The 22,617-nt window shown below is 37.7% G+C and overlaps 2 protein-coding genes across 5 annotated transcripts; one reads left to right on the top strand and one right to left on the bottom strand.

Moving 5' to 3' along the window:
• The first annotated feature begins 402 nt into the window (after positions 1-402).
• Positions 403-13,679, top strand: LOC143892510 (subtilisin-like protease SBT2.2). 3 transcript variants are annotated; one of them, XM_077397172.1, is made up of 11 exons: positions 403-840; positions 1,075-1,220; positions 1,801-1,954; positions 3,018-3,415; positions 4,388-4,483; positions 4,576-4,648; positions 5,698-5,980; positions 6,677-7,005; positions 7,456-7,726; positions 11,749-12,030; positions 13,095-13,679. In XM_077397172.1, the coding sequence occupies exons 2-11, from the start codon at positions 1,117-1,119 to the stop codon at positions 13,514-13,516; spliced, it is 2,412 nt and encodes an 803-aa protein (XP_077253287.1). In that variant the 5' UTR covers positions 403-840; positions 1,075-1,116; the 3' UTR covers positions 13,517-13,679. The 3 variants fall into 3 exon arrangements, with proteins under 3 accessions (XP_077253287.1, XP_077253286.1, XP_077253288.1); XM_077397171.1 differs by having other exon boundaries at positions 403-1,220; XM_077397173.1 differs by lacking the exons at positions 403-840; positions 1,075-1,220 and adding an exon at positions 1,345-1,451.
• Positions 13,680-16,221: 2,542 nt separating this feature from the next.
• On the bottom strand, positions 16,222-21,424 carry LOC143892509 (oxygen-evolving enhancer protein 2-1, chloroplastic-like). 2 transcript variants are annotated; one of them, XM_077397169.1, is made up of 4 exons: positions 21,090-21,421; positions 20,096-20,328; positions 16,967-17,017; positions 16,222-16,727 (listed from the first exon to the last, which is right to left on the bottom strand). In XM_077397169.1, the coding sequence occupies exons 1-4, from the start codon at positions 21,328-21,330 to the stop codon at positions 16,467-16,469; spliced, it is 786 nt and encodes a 261-aa protein (XP_077253284.1). In that variant the 5' UTR covers positions 21,331-21,421; the 3' UTR covers positions 16,222-16,466. The 2 variants fall into 2 exon arrangements, with proteins under 2 accessions (XP_077253284.1, XP_077253285.1); XM_077397170.1 differs by lacking the exons at positions 16,222-16,727; positions 16,967-17,017 and adding an exon at positions 17,055-17,420 and having other exon boundaries at positions 20,039-20,328; positions 21,090-21,424.
• Between the last annotated feature and the right edge of the window lie 1,193 nt (positions 21,425-22,617).

Raw genomic sequence — 22,617 nt, 5'->3', positions numbered from 1 at the left:
AAAGAGTGGTCATACATACACTAGAGGAGGCTGTGCCAAGTAAAAAGGGGGGAGAACATATCACTTTCCTTTTAGATTCCCCCGTGTGACAATGTATGTTAGGGCTGATCCTAGAGCAGTTAATGGGCCCTTTTTGGTTTATACGTATTTGGGCCTTCATAAGCTTCAGGGCAGGCACAGCCCAAAAAGCCAGTCGGTATCTCAAACAGAGCGTTTGACTGAGAAAACCAAAAGATTCTATTTCTCTTTCTCCATTTTGAAATCAATCAACGGGCACCCACTAAAAGCCTGCTCTCAAATTTGACCCTACTACTTTTTTTCTGTTCCAACGTCTCTCTCTCTCTCTCTCTTCTTTTTTCTGCCTAGGTGTTTTTCAGATTTTGAGCTAGACACTAGACTACAGAACAAGCAATAGTGAAAACCAACGCAAAAGAGGCAAGAAAACAAGAGAGGGAAGAAAACAAGAGAGGCTACTGATATTTCCACCACCATCTTTTTTTATAATGGCACCAACTCACATCGTCTTTTATACTTTAATAGTTGTCAAAAGCTATTACAATTCCCCAAAAGCTCTAATCAGCCACTTAAAAACGAAAAGACAAGGTGATCTCGTATAATCTAATTATAAAAATGGGTAGTGCAAATATCAGTTGCCAAATAAAAAACGTTCATCTCCTTCTTTTATAAAACGCTCACAGTCACAGCACCCAAGAAAAAGTTGCTGCTTCTCCACTCACCTATCCTTTTGATAACAAGGAAGCTTTATCTAATTTTATGGGTTTCTCATCAAAAATCTCTTTCTCCTAGTCTGATAGCTAGAAAAAATGGGTATCTAAATTGGTGGGTTTCTTACCAGAAAGCTCTACTTCTCTACCATTTTTGCAATTCATAGTTTGTGGGTTTCTCTTCTATTTATTGATTGTGTGTTTGAGAAAAGGGAAAAGGAAGTTGGGTTTTATGGAGGACTGAGAGCTGGTTCTGTGGGTTGTCTGTTACTCTGTTTTGGGTTTTCTTAAAATGGAGTGCATTTATTTGGTGCATTTAATAGTGCTTTGTGTGGGGTTTTGTATGAAGGTTTTGTGTCAGGAAGATGATGGGGCAGTTTATGTTGTTACCATGAAACAAGCTCCTGTTGTTCATCAGTATGATGATATGAGATTGGAGACTACTAGATTTAGTTATGGAGCTCAAGGGAGATTAAGTGGCCTGAACAAACCAAGGTAATAACTTTTGGGTTTATGTTGCCTTTTTCCTTTTTTTTTTTTATTTGTTTTGCATTGTGCTGTGTAATTAAGTGGCCTGAACATACCAAGGTAATCCCTTTTTCTTAATCTTACATGTTTTTTGTGTTTTTGGTTTATGTTGCCTTTTTCCATTTTCCAATTTTTTTGTTTATATTTGTTTTGCATTTTGCATTGTGCTGTGTATTTAAGTGGCCTGAACAAACCAAGGTAATCTCTTTTTTCTTACATGTTTTTTTTTGTCTGAAGTAATGGTGGAGTTGTTTTTTTTGCTTTTGGGCCTATGTTGCCTTTTTCCAATATTTATTCTTATGTTGTGATTTCTGTTGGGATTTCGAAAGAAATTCTTATTTTCTTAAAAGAAGTGTGTATAGTATACATCTATTTTTTTTTTTTTGATCGGTTATATATATGTGGTTTAAGTTTGTGGTGTATAGTATACATCTAAATAAAATTCACAAGTGTTTTGTCTAGTTTTTCTTCAACCTTGTAATGTTTCTGGGTATGGGTTTTTTCATTTGTACTAATGTGGTTTAAGTTTCCATTGATGGATAAGCAGAAATATTTCAAGATCTGATCGAAGTTACAGTTCATATCTGGTTCGGCTTCAAGATTCACTATTGAGGAGGGTATTGAAAGGGGAAAGCTATTTGAAGCTCTATAGCTATCATTACTTGATAAATGGGTTTGCTGTTATTATCACTCCTCAACAGGTATCTGTTTTTTTTTTTTTTTTTAGTTTTTCAGCTATTCCTTTTGATCGTGCGTGTTGAATTATTATTTTGATCAGTTCCAATGATGGTTCTGGGCTTTGGGGGAGTGATTGGATGGAAGTTCTTAAAAGTGTTCCTACATTTATTTTAGTAGAATTTTTTTGGTAGGTAATCTGGATTGAACCTGCAACATCAAGGTTGAAATTTGGCAGAAGTTAGAGTCTCCATTTTAACATTGATTTTTTGTGCTTGGGATGTCTGTCTTTATTCTTTATCTTTTGAGATAATTTTTTAATTTTATTTTTTAATTAAATTAATCATTATTATTGGTTCTACTTGGTTCAAATGCTTGTTTTGGCTTCTTTACATATGTTTCTAAAGGGTTTCTATAAGTAGGCTTTGGGTGTGATTGGATGGAAAGTATTCTACATTTATTTCAGTAAAAAAAACCTCGATTTTATTAACATTGATTTTTGCGCTTGGGATGTTCTGTCTTTATTCTTTATCTTTTCTTTCTTTTTTCTTTAACTTGGTTCAAATGGTTGTTTTGCTTCTTTACAATAATCTTTCTAATGATGTACTATAAGTACTTTTCAATCTTTATTGGGTTTTCTAAGCTTCAAATTTTTTTCTTAGGTGATGTTCGTGTAGCCTTTAGTCACCATCTTATTATTTCTGATTAAATCTCATCATGGTTCCGAACATTCTGTTTTAACCATTCCCGTTCAAACTTGTTAACTTACCTCCTTCTCCTAAAGCTTAAGCTTTTGGAGAAAGGCGTTATTTATCTTTTATACTTTATCACTCCCCCGTACGTGTGGCCCACTTGGCAAACATGTGGCAGATGTGGTCCCACTCTGGGCCAAACATCGCATGTGGATTTTTGCTATCTGGGAGGTTTGAACTCCAAAACCTTTGGCTCTGATACCATGTTAACTTACCAACTTCTCCAAAAGCTTAAGCTGTTGGAGAAAGGCGTTATTTATCATCTATACTTTAACAAAACTTCTAGTGGTTAGTCCGCTCTAATTTTATAATCTGGTAATGTTGGTGGTTTTTGAAGGCAGAGAAGCTTTCAAAGAGGCGAGAAGTGGCAAATGTGGTTTTGGATTACTCAGTTAGAACTGCAACCACTCACACCCCGGAATTCTTGGGTCTGCCTCGAGGGGCGTGGATTGAGGAAGGAGGACCTGATGTTGCAGGAGAAGGAGTTGTGATTGGATTTATCGACACTGGGATTGATCCAACACACCCCAGCTTTTCTGATGACTTTTCTCAAAATACATATCCTATTCCGTCACACTTTGCTGGAATTTGTGAAGTTACGAGGGATTTCCCATCTGGATCTTGCAATAGGAAGCTTATAGGAGCTCGCCACTTTGCTGCTTCCGCTATAACTAGAGGGATCTTCAATGCTACTCAGGATTATGCTTCACCTTTTGATGGTGACGGCCATGGAACGTGAGTGCTTTCAGAAAAAGTTATATTTTGGAAGATTGAAAGTTACGGATGCAATTGTTAAAGTACTTGGTCTTTGTTTTCTTTTCCAAATATGTAATTACTTGATCTTTCATTTTAAGGGTCTAAAATCTTTACAAATCAAGAGTTCCTAGAATGACCGCATTTATGACATAATTTTAAATTCCCACCGAAACAGACACGAAATGATCGAAATGTTTCCATTTCCATCCCCACTGAACCGAAAGGACCGAAATGCATAAACCAAAATCGTAATTGTAATAATAGTATACTATATTACTATGTATTGCATAATAATATGTATATGAATTGCGTGCAAAATGCGGTACATGTATTGTACAAATATTTGTATGAATTACATGTGAAACTTTGTATGTAATAAATTACCAAACATTCGCAACAGTGCATGTTACTAGGTGTTCGATATTTTAAAACCATTATGGATGGTAGTCTTGCTTATGTTATGGTTTCTAAGTGTGGATTTATGCTTATTCTAGCATTTCCTGAAGTTTCATCTTCAAATTCTATCATTTGCACATGTTTTCATATGTTTCCTTAATTTTACAGGATTTCCACTGAAATTTCCAACCGAAACCGAAGTGTTTCCATTTTCGTAGTGACCGAAACCGAAACCGAAATTTAGAACCTTGATTTCTGAAGGCATTATCAGATTGGGTTTTGGGCTATATATGTTCAGTTATTTTTTTTCAGATTAGGAAAGGCCGCCTCCTATACAATAAAAAAGAGTTCTTTAACCAGATTCGGAATAATATCTTTTGCACATGCTTGTAGTGACCAACATTTTTAAATCCGGTGCAAGGTCCAATTACACCATTTTTTCCTATTATTGTTGATGGAGGTTTATTAAAACCATTTCTTATGCAAGTTAGTCTTTTGTTTTCCTGCTTTTGATTTACTTTTATAGTCTGCTGATTACCTGTTCGTGAAATACAGGCACACAGCTTCCATTGCAGCTGGGAACCATGGTGTTCCTGTCATTGTAGCCGGGCATCACTTTGGGAATGCAAGTGGCATGGCCCCTCGTGCACAGTAATTGACACAATTCTAGTTTAGTTGGTTATAGTTTCAGAACCAATTCATATATAGGTTAGCATTGTGATACATTTATTAATCTTTTTCAGTATTGCTGTTTACAAGGCCCTGTACAAGAGCTTCGGAGGCTTTGCCGCAGATGTTGTTGCTGCCATAGACCAGGTATACAATCAACATCATCACATGATCTGCACACTTTTACCTTAACTATGCTTCACAAAAGCCATTGCAGGCCCTGATAAAAAATTTTATGATCCCAAAAATTTGAGATGAACCAAAGCCCTTTAGTTTCAAGTATGTTCAAACTGTTAACATCAGCCAATCGAGTTGGTGACTTAAGCTGTACAGATGGGAATAGTGCTGCAGATGGAAGCACTTCACAGAGCATTCTCATACTCAACTCAACTCAACAAAGCCTTTTTCCCAAACTAGTTGGGGTCGGCTAAATGAATCCTTTAGAGAAATTTCATGAAGAAGGTGAAAGGAATCTACCCGACTCTAATCCTAGCTCAAGTTGGGTTCGTCTACGTGGATCATTTTCTTCCATTCTATCCTATCCGAGGTCATTTTCTCTGTTATGGAAGCACTTCACAGAGCATTCTCATACCTTGTGAAAATCTTTGATTTGAACAATAATAGTGACTGATCCTAAGTTGAAGATGCAATCAATTTATTGAAAAAAGGAAACCCCCTGGAGAGGTTTATGCTACAAACAACACTCCATATCATGGGAGTGATTGCATTGCAGAAATGAGACTTTTCAGGAATTTATATACACAAGAATCAATATAATACTAGATATGTGCTAAAATATACATATTTTATTTCCAATAGTATGAGTCATAGGCCCATACCCAAAGATAACATACTGGACAAATTATTGGTCATAGGCCCATAAAATAACCATGTCTAAAATAACCATGTTTTATGTCCAATAGTATAGGTCATAGGCCCATACCCAAATTTGCTTGTAACATACTACAATCAGCACTCCGTAATTTGCTTGTAAAATAACCATGTCCATTTCTCAATCATATATGACTTGCTAAAATTTCTTGAGTTTTTCCTTCAACACTGAATATCCAAGAGTGTGTGCGCATGCATGCATACTACTATTTATGTACATTTATGTTACAAATATTGTACATTTTCATTCAAGGACCCGGATTCTCTGCAGCTTAAAGTTGGTGTTATTGATATTGTATTCGCAGGCAGCTCAGGATGGAGTGGATATTGTAAGTTTATCCATCACTCCCAACAGGCGTCCTCCCGGGCTTGCAACTTTCTTCAACCCTATAGACATGTCATTGCTTTCAGCTGTAAAAGCTGGCATTTTTGTTGTCCAAGCGGCAGGCAACACAGGGCCTTCACCCAAGAGCATTTCTTCCTTCAGTCCATGGATCTTTACAGTTGGTGCTGCCTCACATGATAGGATGTATCATAATTCCCTTGTCCTTGGTAACAATATCACCATTTCAGGAGTTGGACTTGCACGTAAGTGTGCAATTTATGCTTTGCCAGAAATCACATTTAAATGCTATCAAATATGAACTTCTTAAGATAATAACACTGGGTTCTTTAGCTTCAAACTAGGGGTGCAACTCGGGTCGGGTTGAAGCCAACCCGAAACTCTAAAGCGTCAACACGAACCTGACCCGACTCTCAACCTGATGAAGGCTGATCCGACCCAACCCGGAAAATTAATACCTCAACCCGAACCCAACGATTTCCCAATTCGGGTCGGGTTGACCCGGTTATGGTGATATCTTTCCTCTTTAGGTTTTTATGTTGAAAACAGAAAAATGGTAATTTTTTTAAATGTCGGGTTTTGATGCGGGTCGGGTAAACCCGTCACCTCAACATGAACCGGACCCTGACTCAAGTTCAACTTCCTCAACCCAAACCCCCCGAACCCAACCCGACTCAAACACAAGCCGACCTATATTTTTTCGGGTTGAACCGAGTTGCACTCGTATTTCAAACCTGTTCAGCAGTGATTCTCTTTTGGCATGTACCTGCTGGCTATAATTTTGTGGAAAATTTTATGCCACTGAATCTTTAAATGGTTCTTTAATCTTTATTCACATTGCGTGATTATAGAAAAAAATAATCATTTTCTAGTTTCCAGCATTTTACTGTTTGATTAATGAAGAATAGAAACAGAGACTAATTTTGTGTGTTTATCTTCAGCGGGAACGGACAATGACAGTATGTACACTATGGTTTATGCAATTGATGCTTTAAATGGCACGACAGATGTGAATGATATGTACTTGGGTGAGTGCCAAGATTCAAGTAATCTGAATCAAGATCTGGTTCAAGGAAACCTCTTAATCTGTAGCTATTCAATCCGCTTTGTGCTCGGGCTCTCTACTATTAAACAAGCTTTGCAAACAGCCAAGAACCTCAGTGCCGTTGGTGTCATCTTCTACATGGATCCTTTTGTTATTGGCTTTCAGCTCAACCCAACTCCAATGAATTTAGCTGGCCTAATAATTCCATCCCCTGATGATTCCAAGGTATATTCCCCTATGGTCAAGTTTTGCAATTTCGGCCGAAATTCGGCAATTTAAATTTTTTTGGCACTGTTACAAAATTTCAGTTGTAACAACCCAAAAAAATGGAAAAAATAAAAAGAAAAAACCTTCTGACCGAAATTTCAGCCGAAATTACAGAAATTTCGGCCGAAATCCTGAACCGACATTGAAACGGGGTACTTTCGGTGTCTGTCCCGGCCGAAATCTGAAATGCGGCTGAAATTTAAAACCCTGACTATAGTTACATTAATACTGTTTCTGCTTAGTTGTCTCTGTTTTGCATTGCACATGGTAAAATTTTGACCTCAAGTTGCCAATGGATCCAATCTTCTTGGTTATTTTTTGATTCACGGGGGGATTTGGTTAGTGGCCATATTTTTTCACTATAATGTATATGTATTCTTTACTGATGGATTGTTTATTTTTGGATAGATTTTACTCCAATACTACAATAGTTCCTTACTGAGAGATGAATCTTCGAAGAGAGTCGTTAAATTTGGAGGTGTAGCAAGAATATTAGGTGGACTAAAAGCTAATTACAGCAATTTGGCACCAAAAGTCGTTTATTATTCTGCTAGAGGACCGGACCCGGAAGACAGTTTTCTTGATGTTGCTGATATAATGAAACCTAATTTGATAGCCCCGGGCAATCTCATCTGGGCCGCATGGAGTTCTCTGGGTACTGACTCTGTTGAATTCGAAGGTAAAGTGACCAAAACATGTTTAATATAATTGAATTTTCACTGCTGATTATTTCACAAGGATTACTGTTTGTCTTCAAGAATAAAAATAGTTTCTGGTGTTATGGTAGGTTTTACTGTTCAAACTTCAAAGAAACAACTGGTTTAATAGAAATGTAGAATAATATGCTCATAAATTTCAAAATGACTGTTTATCTGGCTCTTTTGGAAGTTCCTCATCTGTGTTTTGGCTATTTTTAGAATTCCTTAATGTCATTAGATGGCTAATGACCAAAACATGTTTAATATAATTGAATTTTCACTACTGATTTTTTTGCAAGGATTACTGTTTGTCTTCAAGAATAAAAATAGTTTCGGGTGTTGTTGAAGAATCAATCGAAGAGGAACTAATGGATGTCTTGGTAGAGATAGTTATTTTTATTTGTGGTATAATATTTGAAGTAATCAGTTGAGATAATAAGACAATATGATTTTATGGTTTTTGAGGTTTTTCTTGCTTACGCGGTAAAGCTTTGGATTCTTGATCTATTTTTATGGTTTGGTTGTATATTTTTGTTTTGGTTATAATTTTAACTATTTTTGCAAGTTCTTGAATAATTCTTTTAATGAGGTTTTTGAGGGGCTAATAATTTCTTTGTCAAAAGGTTCTTCAATATCAGAGAGGTTGAATTGATTATCATTTCTTGGAGATCTTTTTCATTTGGGTATTCGTCAAGCTGGTCATAATTTTGGTGATATTGATTATTAGTGTGGTCGTCATTTTGTTTTTGGAAATCTGTTTCATTATTAAATTCATTAGATTCATTTTGGAAATCAATTTCACTAATGTATTTATTCGTAACTGTTTTTCCATAGATAACAATATTAATTTTCTCTCAATGTTTGGTATGGTTTTTTTCCTGCTGATTAACTCGTTATTCAAAAGATATCATAGGCCTAGAAGACATAGTTCTTAAGTTCATATTAAAAGTTTTAATGATCGGTCTTTATCCTAAATGACTGGGAAATTCATCTAAGAAATCTTAAACCATCACAATGATCACATTTAAAACCAGAGAAAAGAAATAACTATTACCCGAGAAAATCTTAGAGAAATAGGATATCAATCTGAGTGGTCCGGAACCACCTGCCTCACGTCGGGCCTCACAGATGACCAACGGATTTTCCTTGGCTGACCAGCGCAATTCTCGGACTTCATTCTTCGCACCAGGTCTTTTAGCCACGATTAACGTTTTTAACTGACCAACATTATCCAAATGACTATTTAGGACGTTTAGATGTCTATCTTTCATTCATTAAGACGACCTAGAACTATTAACCCTTTTAGATGAACATCTTAAGAAAAATATATTCTTCTAATTTTATGCTACCCCTGAGTATAAAATTAATCATGAATAGCAAACATGAGCAGTGAAAATGATGATGAATATCTTAAGAAAAATATATTCTTCTAATTTTATCCTACCCCTGAGTATAAAATTAATCACGAATAGCAAACATGAGCAGTGAAAACGATGATGAATAGTACATTTTTGAAATAATATTTGGAAAATCCTTCGAAAGTCTATTGAGCATCTGGTGGATGTGCTTCCAGAGTCACCACTAAATACAGTTAATTGTGTGGGTTTCAGTAATACTTGATCAGTATCTCAACCTTGAGGTCGCAGGTTCGATTTCAGCTTACGAACCAAAAAGAAAAAAATACCTGATCAAAGTTTGAAAAACTCAGAAAAATGACACATAAACACATACTACCGGCAAAAAAGAATAAGAGCTCGCGGCTCTAATACCAGAAAAATGACACATAAACACATACTACCGGCAAAAAAGAATAAGAGCTCGTGGCTCTAATACCATGGGGGTTAAGGATGATCATTCTAGGCACTATATATATATATATATATATATATATATATATATATATATATATATATATATATAGAGAGAGAGAGAGAGAGAGAGAGAGAGAGAGAGAGCTGTTGGTGAGCTTAAGTTGTTATAACGCCTCCCATTGTTGCTCTTAAGCGGGACCCAAACATTTAAACGAATGGGAGGCGTTATAACAACTTAAGCGCACCAAAAAAATGGTGAGCTTAAGCGCTCCAACAGTTTTCTCATATATATATCAGGGGCAGGGCCTTTCTCGCTGGGCGAGCACATCCTATTTTATAGTCCTGTCCTAAACCACTTCCCTTTCAGTTGCTGAAAGATAGATGCTGATAACGTTTCTAAATGAGATTAAGTTCCAAGGATATGCTGGATATATATATATATATATATATATATATATATATATATATGAGAAAACTATTGGTGCGCTTAAGCTCACCATTTTTTTGGTGCGCTTAAGTTGTTATAACGCCTCCCATTCGTTTAAATGTTTGGGTCTCGCTTAAGCGCACCAATGGGAGGCGTTCTAACAACTTAAGCGCACCAAAAAAATGGTGCGCTTAAGCTCACCAACAGTTTTCTCTCTCTCTCTCTCTCTCTATATATATATATATATATATATATATATATATATATGTGTGTGAAAACGGTTCCTACACATGTGTAGAAAGTTATCTACACACTAGCTTAAAATACAGTGGGGGCCCACATTGTTTGGGTGATCCAAGCCATCCATTTTAAAGGCCCTCACATAGATAGGGTGTCTACAAAAAATCAGATCCATAGGATCATCCCAACCCTACGATTTGTGGAGGTAAAATGGATGTCTTTAAACCTTCACAAATTAGTCCATTTTTTGCTCCACAGTTCGAATGGTTAGGATGATCCTATGGATCTGATTTTTTATGGACACCCTATCTATGTGAGGGCCTTTAAAATGGATGGCTTGGATCACCCAAACAATGTGGGCCCCCACTGTATTTTAAGCTAGTGTGTAGAGAACTCTCTACACATATGTGTAGGAACCGTTTTTTCTATATATATATATAAGAATAGAGTTCCTAAGGGTGCCCTCATATAAGCTTATATGAGGTGGCTCTCACAAAACATAAGGGGCCCACATTGTTAGGATGATCCGAAGCATTCATTTGAAAGCCCCATCATAGATAGGGTGTGTACAAAAAATCAGCTCCATTGGATCATCCTAACCCCTCCAAAAGTGGGGGCAAAAATGGGCAGATTGGTGGACAAAACGTGTCTATCCATTTTTGCCCCCACTTTTGGAGGGGTTAGGATGATCCAATGGAGCTGATTTTTTGTACACACCCTATCTATGATGGGGCCTTTCAAATGAATGCTTCGGATCATCCTAACAATGTGGGCCCCTTATGTTTTGTGAGAGCCACCTCATATAAGCTATATGAGGGCATCCTTAGGAACTCTTTTCTCATATATATATATATATATATATATATATGAGGATAGAGTTGCTGCGCTCGAGCACAGAAACAGGGTGCGGTCACATTTTGGGTGGGATCCAAAGCATTCATTTGATGGGCCCTTTCATGGGTAGGGTGTCCACCAAAAATCAGCCCCATTGGATCACCTTAGGGTGTCCATTTGTGGGGCCAAAAATGGACAGATTTGTGGACAAACAATATCTGTCCATTTTTGGCCCCACAAATGGACACCCATTGATGATTCAATGGAGCTGATTTTTGCTTGGCCCCCCATCCATGATGGGGCCTTCCAAATGAATGGTTAGGATCACCCCCCCCAATGGCCTCACCCCCTGTTTCTGTGCTCGAGCGCAGCAACCCTTCTCTCTCTCTCTCTCTCTCTCTCTCTCTCTCTATATATATATATATATATATATATATATATATATATATATATATATATATATATATATATGAGAAAAGTGTCTCTAGTCGGCCGACTAGACACTTTCCTCTATATAAATACATATTAGGTATGCATTTGTTTAATCATGCGGCATATATGCATGCGTGTACATGTTTAACATTTTCTTTGTCTATACTTATGCGTGCATGTATGTATAATTTGGACTAAATTGGCTCCGTTTTGACTTTACTTGTTTCCTCCCTTGTGAATTTCTGATTATGTCAATCAGGTGAGAATTTTGCAATGATATCTGGAACAAGTATGGCTGCCCCTCATGTTGCTGGGCTTGCTGCCCTAATCAAGCAGAAGTTCCCAACTTTCAGTCCTTCGGCCATTGGTTCTGCACTTTCTACAACTGCGTCAGTTTATGACAAGCAAGGAGGCCCAATAATGGCCCAGCGGGCTTACAGCAACCCGGATTTAAACCAGTCCCCTGCAACTCCCTTTGACATGGGAAGCGGATTTGTTAATGCTACTGCTGCATTAGACCCTGGTTTGATCTTTGATTCTAGTAAGTTCTTTATTTTAAACAAACAAATAGTTGAACCAATGCTTCTTTTGATTCATGCTTGGATATTTTACAACAGCTAGAACTTGAGAAAGTTTCAGAGATTTGCAAACTTTCAGCATAAAGTTTTGTTATGTAGGCATTTTAAAAATAAAAAGAATATCAATTGGCCAAATAGGCATGGACACTTGTGTAGGTATCAGGCATGAAAATTAGGTGTTTCACAATTCACACAATGACGTTGAGGAATGCCACACAATGGCATCTTCATAATATCTACAAATATAAATTAATATTAAACAAATCTAGGTAACTAAAACCTTAATGTTTGATGTGTATGATCAATTGAAAGGACCTTGTCACAACCTTTGAGATCATGGGTTCTCTCTCTCTCTCTACTAGCAGTCTTGGCCCATGCTATGCATGGGAGTAAATTGGTGGGCTTTTGAGGATCGTGGGACCTACCATAAAAATATGAGGTAAAATGACGGCCACACTCGATGCATGGGTTTGAGTGGAATTGGTGGGACCCGACCCATTAAAATATGTAGGACTTAAGGCTGATCATTAAGATTATATCCTAACCATGATAGTTTGGCTGGCGAACTCATAGTTTGGAGGGAGAACTAAAAATTTTAAGCACTCGATTTTTTACGTCTCTATTTTTACCTCATAAAATTGGTCATAAAATTACATATTTTCTACATGAATCAGGTTCACGCAATGCGCATGCTTTTTTTTGGTTTCCAAATAACCAAAGTGGTTCTGTTTATTTTGATGAAGAATATATGTTCTTTTTCTTATCGGTAGATATGGCTTAATCAGACAAATCTTTATGGAACTATCAGTTTAAAAGTTCTTCTCTATTAGTTTATTTTGTTTAAAATACAATCATACAACTCTGTACCCATAAAGAAGTTAAGGAAAACATTGACTTAGGGGTCCACATCAGATGGCACCATATAAATTCCAAAAATTTGACAAGAATTATTAAGGAAAATAACATGCCAATTGCTAATTATATCTCAACTTATGTCTCTGACCATTTCACCTGCGTGGTTTTGCAGCTTTTAATGACTTTGTATCGTTCCTGTGCGGTATCAATGGATCCGGTCCTGTTGTTCTGAATTACACTGGTGAGAACTGTGGGATTTCTACCATTAATGGCACGGATCTGAACATGCCTTCCATTACAATAGCAAAGCTAAACCAGTCAAAAATGATTCAAAGAACGGTTACCAACATTGCTGATGATGAAACTTACGCTGTTAGTTGGAGCAATCCTTTTGGAGTTTCAGTTTCCGTGATGCCTACTCAGTTTTTCATCACGAATGGTCAGAGACAGAACTTGACTGTCCTTTTCAATGCCACCATGAACAGCTCTTTTGCCAGCTTTGGAAGAATAGGGCTTTATGGAAACAAGGGACACGTGTCGACCATTCCATTATCTGTGATATTGAAAATTGCACCCAACATCACTAACAGCTGAAACAAGTACTGATGATCATTTTTTTTGCTTGGGTTTTGGTTGCCAGTTTGTTGACCCATTTTTTGATTCATTTTTATGTAAAGGTGTAGGCAAAGCATTTGCTTGAGAATGTGTAGATACAGTGTTTTTTTAAATAATGATATAGAGTTTGATTTTGTGTTCATTATTAAATTTTTTACTTTGTTGTATTCTGTGGGTTGGATGGGTATGTGGAGGACATCAATGGCAATATATATCTGATGATCCCCACTTAGTTAGTAGACAGGGGATTTCTTATACACTGTTTGATCACTTAGAACATGTTGAAAATTATAATGAGAAAGGTCCTCTGTGTGGTAATTGTTAAAAGGTTGCAGAGAACTGGACGTTTCTAAACTTGAAGCGCAGTTGGTTTTTGAGGCCAATGAACTTATTGTAAACTTCTCATGTCACCCCTTTCAAGTATGATTGAATTCAAATTATTGTGTTCAGCACTTGGGGTATGAGTCTTTTGGGTGGTGGGCATTGAGGATATGTTTTTTGCCTCTTTTTTTTTCAGTTGCTACATTGTGGAAATCCCTGTTTTGCTACTGTGGAGAATAAAGGGGATTCATGTGGATCTAGACATGAATTTGCAATAGATCCATGGGGTTGTTCATTAGAGGAATTGTTGAGAAATTTGGAACTGGAAACAGATTTTGGACTTCCTATGGAACCATAAATAGTCTAAAGCGAATAGAAGGGAAGAGTTTGATCCATAGTGAATAGGATCCATCAGTCACAATCGAACACCCCAGAATGTATGTACATTGGTGCCCGAGCGTGAAGTCCTGTGCAGGGGGCGGGGCCACATACTAGGATGATCTAAACCTTTCATTTGTTGGGCCCCAACTTAAAAATAGGCAGTGCTCCAAAAATTATCTCCGTAGGATGATCCTAACTATCCGATCTGACAAGGCTCCTATGGTTGTAAGTATGTACAAGTTGCTCTGTTTCTTACTTTGGATCATCTATCTTTGTTTTTTTTTCATTCTCCATATTTTCTGCAAAGAATTTCATTACTATGGTCTGAACAAATCTATCATTACACTAGAATGATCAGGTGCAAATCATTTGCATCATATGGATTGTGGGCCCTTGATCCAGAGCATCTATCAGGTGGGCCACAGCTAAAGTGCAAAAATCACACCAAATAGGATGAGCTTTTTTCTGTTTTAATCATCTGTTTGAAGGCCACCAATTAAATGGTTACAAAGGGAAGAAAAAAAAATCGAAGATCTTCATTCAGTGTAACAAAATTGGCCCTTGTGGCTGGTCCCCATGGGATAGTAAGCCGGGGTTTATCTTGTCCTCGAATAGACTTGTCATAGTTTGGTCGCGTTGTCCTTTTGTTCTTGGATAAAATGTTTCTGAAACCAAACTAAGGATTGCTTATCCCAGGAACAACTTATCTAAGGATTGCTAATCCCAGGAACAACTTATATAAAGGATTTCTGTCCATGTGGCTAATAGATTGTTTAGGATATCCTATTTTTTAACTAGGAGGGTCAAATTTCATTCCTCGTGTGGGTTTGTAATTCGACCATTTTTCATCATGGAAAATGATATTTCCACTCTATCCTAGCATCTTCACCTCCTTTTTGTTTTGTGTTTTGCTGAAAATAGCGTGGAAACATCATTTCCCTTTCTCAAGTATCACAAGCCCTGGTGCAACAAATTTATGATGTCCAGAATGAGTAGAATGACTTTAGTTGTAATTAACTAAACTCCCACATTTATTAGCCTGGATTAAAAGAGCTTAAAGTTGGCACTCATTTCAACTTACATTAAATTCCTCATTTTTTTTAGCTCTCTAATGCATGGCACAACTTTCCAAGCCCTGCCCAATTTCTCCACCATAAAAAACTGAGAGAAGGCATATCCAAACCAAGCTTGGAGGCCCTCATTAACCGATTTTTTCTTTATAAATACCACCCTTTCCATTGATCCTAAAAACAACTTCTTTGCATGCAAGTTCTCTCTCCTGAGAATTTTACCCATGGCTTCTCAATTTTCTGCCATACCCAATTTCGTATTTCTCCTACTTTTGCTTGGCAACCTTGTTTTCTTCACTGCTACTGATGCTCGCCAACTGAAAGAAACCAGGTTGGGAACTAGCAACTTGGAGAACAGAAATGGAGGAAGAGGCATGGTTATGTTTAGCAAGACTAGATTGAACCTTGGTGAGTTCACTTTTCCTCCTCTTCCTCCTCTTCCTCCAATCCCATTTGCACCTCCCTTTGTGATGCCTGCCCTTCCTCTAATGCCTACAATCCCCAACTTTCCTCCCTTCCCTCCTTTTCAAATCCCTGCTATTCCCTTCTTTTCTGCTCCACCACTACAAGGTTGAGAGGCTATCATTCCCTTGAACATGGTTCTTTGGATCATGCCATGTGGGTTTTGCTTGAACTTCTATTTGCTTTCTTGTAGATGGGTAGTTGTGTTCCTTGGATCATGTTATGCTTTCTTGTAGATGGGTAGTTGTGTTCTTTGGATCATGTTATGTGGGTTTTGCTTTAACTTATATTTGCTTTCTTGTAGATGGGTAGTTGTAGTCCCTTTAAAAAAGTTGTAGTCCATATGAAGTTGCATCTGTTATATATGTCTTGGTTTTGTGTAATGAATCTAATTAAACTCTGAGTTTGAAATATGTTATCTTGTTTTCATTTATGTATCAACAAATCTAATGATGAAAAAGCTTGATCTAAAATAGAGTCCACATAAGTCACAACATCAACACATACAAAAAGTAGAGATTTCCCAACTTGGAACTCATTACTAACGGGTCTTAATGTATTTAGAGATCTTTAAATCCCATACCTCATTCTCTAACCAAATCTCTCACATCAACACATCTTCTCACCCTGAAAATGGCTGTCCTAATAGCATTTTACTCATTTACCTTAAGACAAATCAGACCCACATTTTCTTATCAAGCGACATTGAAGGAACTTACTGCGCTCTCTACAAACTTCCTAGCTCCCTTGAACCATCTCTTATCCCCGGCTTGCGCCTTGCAGATGTAAAGCTTTCCATCGGATACTGTGGCCGTAATCAGTTGATGTTTACCGCCTTCATCTCCGTCGGCAGTCCTCGTCAAAACAGAGACAAAATAGTATTGTTTCCCGCCGATGACCGGAGTCGAGGTTTCCAATATGTTAGCAGTGGCCACAGCGCCAGAGTCGAAACCACCCTAATCAAATTTCAAATTTAGAAATGATACTACAAGTCACAGACTATCATGGCACTCAAAAGGGCCCTTGGAGTAATTGGATATGATAAGTGATTAGGTGCATTGAAATACACCATTATATGGTGTATACACAGCCATAAAGAGAAATGACAGGTTTCTAGGCTGGATAGTGCATGACTGTCCATACACCGAAGAGTGGTGTAATAAAATAGTTGTCTTGTGACATGATCTTAACTTACCTCAGAATCGGTTTTGCCAGAGAAAGTTTGCTTCCCTAGCAAATAATCCACCTGTAGATTATCACACATTAAAGATTAGTATTTTCTTCTTCTTTCTTTCCTTGTGAAGTTGGGATCAAACTTTTGACCTAATGGTTGCAACCATGGTTAGTAAAACGCGTCGCCATTTAAAACTAAGGAGAAAAATGCTTTAAAAATGCGTTTTAAACATATTAAACGCGTTTTTTTGGCCAACTTTCCAACTTCATCCCTACTAAATTTTGTTAATGACAATATTTTAAGGCATTTTTTTGTGTTTATGTTTTTTACTGATTTTTTTTTTGGGATTTTCTAATGTCCATCACAAAAGGCATTTCGCAGATATCCATTGGGTCTGGTCGGGTTGAGCTTTTGCTATAAAAAAAATGCAATCAACTCGAACCCAACCTGAGTTGCACCCGTAGGTGCGACTCTTGTTTGAAAAATTTGTTGAGGGTACTGTTGATGATAGAAAACAGAAACTTGTTGCTTCAAGGCGTGATATCACTTTCCTTAAGACAAGATTCGCCCCCACTAGTAGTGTGCAAAGGGGATCTGCGAATTGCCTCCAAGATACAATGAAGCCTAGTAGGGAAGCCCTACTAATGTTTGATGACGCGTAGCACTAGCGGAATCAAACCCGAAATGCCCTTCCGAAATTTCAAGCCTTAGAAGATTCTGTTTCTGCAGAAAAACAGTATCTAGAACAGTAAACAAAAGAAAAACAGTATGTAGAAATACTTGGGGATTCTTGTAGGAGTGTAGAAGAGAGTGTAAAGTCTGTCAGAATTGCCAATTCGATTTCTATCTGAAATGACTGAAGTTTGCACATTTTTATAGACCATCTGGTGTCTTTTCAGTGTGAAAAACACCTCTACAGGGCACCTTTCCAGAATGTTTGAAATCTGACCGTTAGATCGCACCCATTGATATTGAATGGTCCTGATCGATTCTAGAGGTGACTGTTGGTTTGAGTAAAACCTCTCTCCAACCTAGTCATCGTTAGATCAACCATCTATGGTGTGGATCGCACCCCCTTGGCACATGACTGTTGGAGTCATGGGCCCGTTGGGCCGACCGTTAGGCCCGAACCGAAGCCCAACCCAACTGAACCATTCGGCTTGAGCGTACGTGCGAAGTGCAAAGTGCGCCTAAAAAAGCGCCAATAAAGCGCCACTATGCGCCCTATAGCCCATTGCCCACGCCGCGCGTGCGCGTGTGCGAACAGTGCGTTGCACCGTCCCGCGGGTCCAACCATGGGTTCAACCCAATGTGCAATCAACAAGAGTTATAAAAGGTAGTGCTTTATAAGCCCTTCTCTTTCTTTTCTCTCATTCGGTACGGGACTATCTTTTCAACTACACTTCTACATCCTTTTGTAAAAGTAAATATTTCCAAGAAAACATTTTCTTTTTCCCAAACGCTTTTGATAAAATATTTTCCAAAACACTAAAACATGTAATATACATGATTTTGAAAATGCAAAATCACTAACAATCCCCCACCATTTTCAAAATCAAAGAAAATTTTCTCATCAGGCTTGGAAATCTTATGCATAGATGAAGGTATCTCTCGATTTGAACCTTCACTTAGTGAGGACATATCAAAGTTAACCAGAATTGCATAGTAGACGTATCTTTGAACTAGCTATTCTATTTGGTTAACCGGATACGTCTCACACACAAGATTTCACCTCTTTGGGCAATTTCTAAAACCGACACATGTACTGGCCTTGTGTCTATATCTTGGTTTCATGAGCGCTCTAGAGACTAGCCAGGTCTCATAGGAAGCGGCACCACTTCCACACTCACATAGGTAGGCTTATCAAGAGTGCCCCTGTAACTAAAACACTCCAACACTATGTTATAAGCCTATTAAGAGTTTAAATACTCAGCCTTCTCCTTTTAAACATTACAGGTACCAAGCACTTTACCTTGGGATGACAAATAATACAGATTATAGTGCTTACAATCACTCCATATGATGTACTTGGACTCATTGAACTCAAGACTTGATGTTTATTCAAGTGTTGAGTTGATGTTCCATCATTGGTGACTATTGGTTAATGGCTTTAACCCCATCCCTAATGATGTTTTACACACCAGATCTCTTGCAAGAGCTTTAGTGAATGGATCGGCCAAGTTTTGGCTTGATCTTACAAAATCAATAGTTACTACTCCATTAGTAAGTAACTCTCTTATAGCACTATGTCTAAGTCCTATATGTCTGGACTTACCATTATAAACATGATTATATGCCCTTGATAGTGTGACCTGACTATCACAATGAACATAAATCGATGGCATTGGTTTAGACCATAACGGAATTTCCAATAACAAATTCCGAAGCCATTCCGCCTCTTTACAGCATGCTGCCAGAGCTATAAACTCTGCTTCCATAGTTGAAGTTGTTATGCATGTCTGTTTCTTAGAGGCCCAGGAGACTGCTCTCCCACCAAGGGTGAAAATCCACCCACTGGTTGATAAATGGTCTATACGCTCAGTTATCCAACTAGCATCAGAGTATCCTTCTATTACAGTTGGATACCCACTATAACATAAACCATAGTCTATAGTTTTCTTTAAATATTTTAAAACTCTATAGACTGCATTCCAATGAGAAAAACTAGGATTACTGGTAAACCTACTAAGTTTACCTACAGCATATGCTATGTATGGCCTAGTACAAGTCATAGCATACATAAGACTACCAATTAAGCGCCAATAAAGCGTCACTATGAGCCCTATAGCCCATTACCCATGCCGCGCGCGCGCGTGCGCGTGTGCGAACGGTGCGTTGCACCGTCCCGCGGGTCCAACCCAATGTGCAATCAACAAGAGTTAGAAAAGGTAGTACTTTATAAGCCCTTCTCTTTCTTTTCTCTCATCCGGTACGGGACTATCTTTTCAACTACACTTCTACATCCTTTTGTAAAAGCAAATATTTCCAAGAAAACATTTTCTTTTTCCCAAACGCTTTTGATAAAATATTTTCCAAAACACTAAAACATGTAATATACATGATTTTGAAAATGCAAAATCACTAACAACTCTTTGATCCCAAACACGAGGTAAGAGATAAAACAAAAAAAATAAGAAAAAATAGAATTACTTCAGAAAGAAAATTCTCGGGAGATTCGTAATCAGTGATGGATTTCTTGGTGGTGGGGGCGATCATGACAGACAGATTGCTGGTGGTGTCCAAGTTATCTTCGTATCTTAACACCTGCCCAGGGAACTCAACCTCCTTGCTCGGGTTCCATTTCGATGGTATCGACAGTTTGAATCCATCTCCACTGTAGGCCATGAACTCTGTGTTTGTCTTTGGCTTTCCAAAAACATTAGCTGCATCAAATCAAGGTATTTTGTTAACTAATAATGGCACTTTGGCATATTTGATCCCATGCTCTTATAATAAAACTCCTCACTTTATCTAACACATTCTCAATTCAGGTTGTTCTCCTTGAGGATAATAGCAAGGGTTCATTTCATCCTGGGTAGGCTTGCTATCCTACGTCCACCTTTGTTTTTGGATAAAAATAGAACAAAATTGGTGAACAACAGACGAGATAATTTCAAGATAAGGTCATGCTAGTAGGATAGCCAATCCTTAAAATTATTGGCATTCCTCAATTTATTAAACACTTTTTTGACTGGAAAATAATAGCTTTTGAATAATGATAATAGCCAGCTGAAAGCAAATTATAAAAGTAAACAAGGAGAATAATGTCATTTATTATGACAAGGGAGTGCTTATAACAATTCTCTGTTGAGAATTATTACAACCTTCAAGTGATGAGGAGAGTGCCAATATTAAAACATGTGATGCAGATAAATCATTTATAGTTTTTGGGTCCATTTATTGGGCGAGCAGTTATCTACGCCCTGTTCGTTTTAGATTTTGACAGTGAGTTCCAAACCGATTATTAGACTCAAGATCTAGGCCCTGTTCGTTTAACTTTGAGTCCAATAATCTGGTTGGAACTCACAATCGGTTGTCAAAATCTGAAACGAACAGAGCCTAAATCTATAGAAACTAATTTAAAAAGTATAAAAGGATAAGAACATAATTATTAATGTTTTAGTAATTGAATTGGAGAAATTACCGGCTTCGCCAAATGCAGCATCGGCGGGTGAGACCTTTGTGCCAATGGCTGCAGCACCGATGAGCACGGTTAGAGCCAATCGGCGCGAAACTGCGGCATTGCTCTCTTCATCCTGGCTGGAAAGCTTTTGGGCTTTGCATATCAATTGGGAGGGCTTGATGTTTGACTCGTGGCGCTGCGATGAGATCCTAGAGGGTGTGGAAAGTGCATGGTGATGGAGGAAACAAGCAGTGGATGCCATCTCTCCTTTACTGTTTCTTACTCTTCTCTGTTTTTTTTTCCCTCTTTGATTTCTCTACAGATTAAACACCTTGAAGTGTGCTTGTCAGTATGTGCATGTATTGGAAGGTGATGAAGTGGGGTCTATATTGAGTGAAGGAAAATGGTTTGGTTTTGGATTTTGGATGTGGGTGTGGATATCATTATCATTGAAAGGGGAGATTTTTTATGGGATAAAGTTTTAGGACTTTTTATTGGTCCGAGCGGCACCCCATTATGTTGCTTTTTCATTTGTCTCTATGCATTCTACACTGCGATTCGATTGATTCCGGTTCCTATCCTGATTCCCCCTTAAACGGAATGAGAAAAATAGAATACAAATTTAATTAGAAAAATTCTAACCAAACTCCCGAATCGGGTGCAATCGTAACCTATCGTTCTCCGTTGTGCAGGTGGCATGTGTATAATAATCAAAACCGATTGTCAATTATCGTAGGACAAGGATCAGATGGGTGAAGTCCAATTCAATTCCGGACAATTATCGTACCATCATCTGCTATCACTTGATCGGTTAGTCGCCATGTGCTGGGCCTATTGCTAACTAACGGTTAATTCTAAACATGGTTTAAAATTTCGGTTTCGGTAACCATTTCGGACCCCACAGGAAACCGAAATTTGGTATTAACCGTCGAAATTCCAAAATTTCGGACCGAGAAATTCCGAAATTTCGTAGCAATTTTTATTTATTAAAAAAATGGCACTAAAACAAAATTTCGGCCGAAATTTTGTACCAATTTTTATTTATTGAAAAAATGGCAATAAAAATCCGAAATTTGGTAATTGGCGAAATTCAGAATTTCGGTGAATTTCGGTTTTGGTCACCATCGAAATCCGAAATTTCGAGTTTTGGTACCATGATTCTAAATCAACTCGAACTTAATTAGGAAGCATCCCTTTTCACTAGATGCTATAAATTGCTTTGAGTTTACTTACTTGATTGATCTTTAGAGTTAAAGATCAAATTGTTACGTGCCTAATCGGCCATAACGAAAATAAATAAAAAGAAAATAGAAATGAGGGGAAAGAGGTTGATTCGAGGCAACCGGACCTCCTAATGGCTCAAATTGACAGGAACCATGACTCTCCTATAAAGTTTCCTTTGCTGTAGAATTCTTTCTTATTCTCCTATTTTCATTGAATTACTACTACATAAATACAAGAAAGAGGGAGTGCCACATTACAAGTACACTTACCTACTAACAAGACACATCACAAGTAACAGACTCCCACTACCCTAAACACATTGGCC

This window comes from Tasmannia lanceolata, unplaced genomic scaffold (genome assembly GCF_043159265.1).
Source record: "Tasmannia lanceolata isolate RefF3 unplaced genomic scaffold, GAP_Taslan_0.1 ptg000015l, whole genome shotgun sequence".
NCBI classification, from domain to species: domain Eukaryota; kingdom Viridiplantae; phylum Streptophyta; class Magnoliopsida; order Canellales; family Winteraceae; genus Tasmannia; species Tasmannia lanceolata.
The sequence above is the reverse complement of the archived record's forward strand: the minus strand, read 5'-3'. Positions and strand labels throughout refer to the sequence as shown.

Bases quoted from the DNA above. Each gene is read 5' to 3' on its own strand.
- LOC143892510 (XM_077397171.1), top strand. From the start codon at position 1,018: ATGGAGTGCATTTATTTGGTGCATTTAATAGTGCTTTGTGTGGGGTTT. The intron at 4,484-4,575 runs GTAATTGACACA...AATCTTTTTCAG, and splicing joins GGCATGGCCCCTCGTGCACA to TATTGCTGTTTACAAGGCCC. The intron at 5,981-6,676 runs GTAAGTGTGCAA...GTTTATCTTCAG, and splicing joins TTCAGGAGTTGGACTTGCAC to CGGGAACGGACAATGACAGT.
- LOC143892509 (XM_077397169.1), bottom strand. From the start codon at position 21,330: ATGGCATCCACTGCTTGTTTCCTCCATCACCATGCACTTTCCACACCC. The intron at 17,018-20,095 runs GTAATTCTATTT...GATAATCTACAG, and splicing joins CCGAGAATTTTCTTTCTGAA to GTGGATTATTTGCTAGGGAA. The intron at 16,728-16,966 runs GTAAGTTAAGAT...AAATTTGATTAG, and splicing joins CTGGCAAAACCGATTCTGAG to GGTGGTTTCGACTCTGGCGC.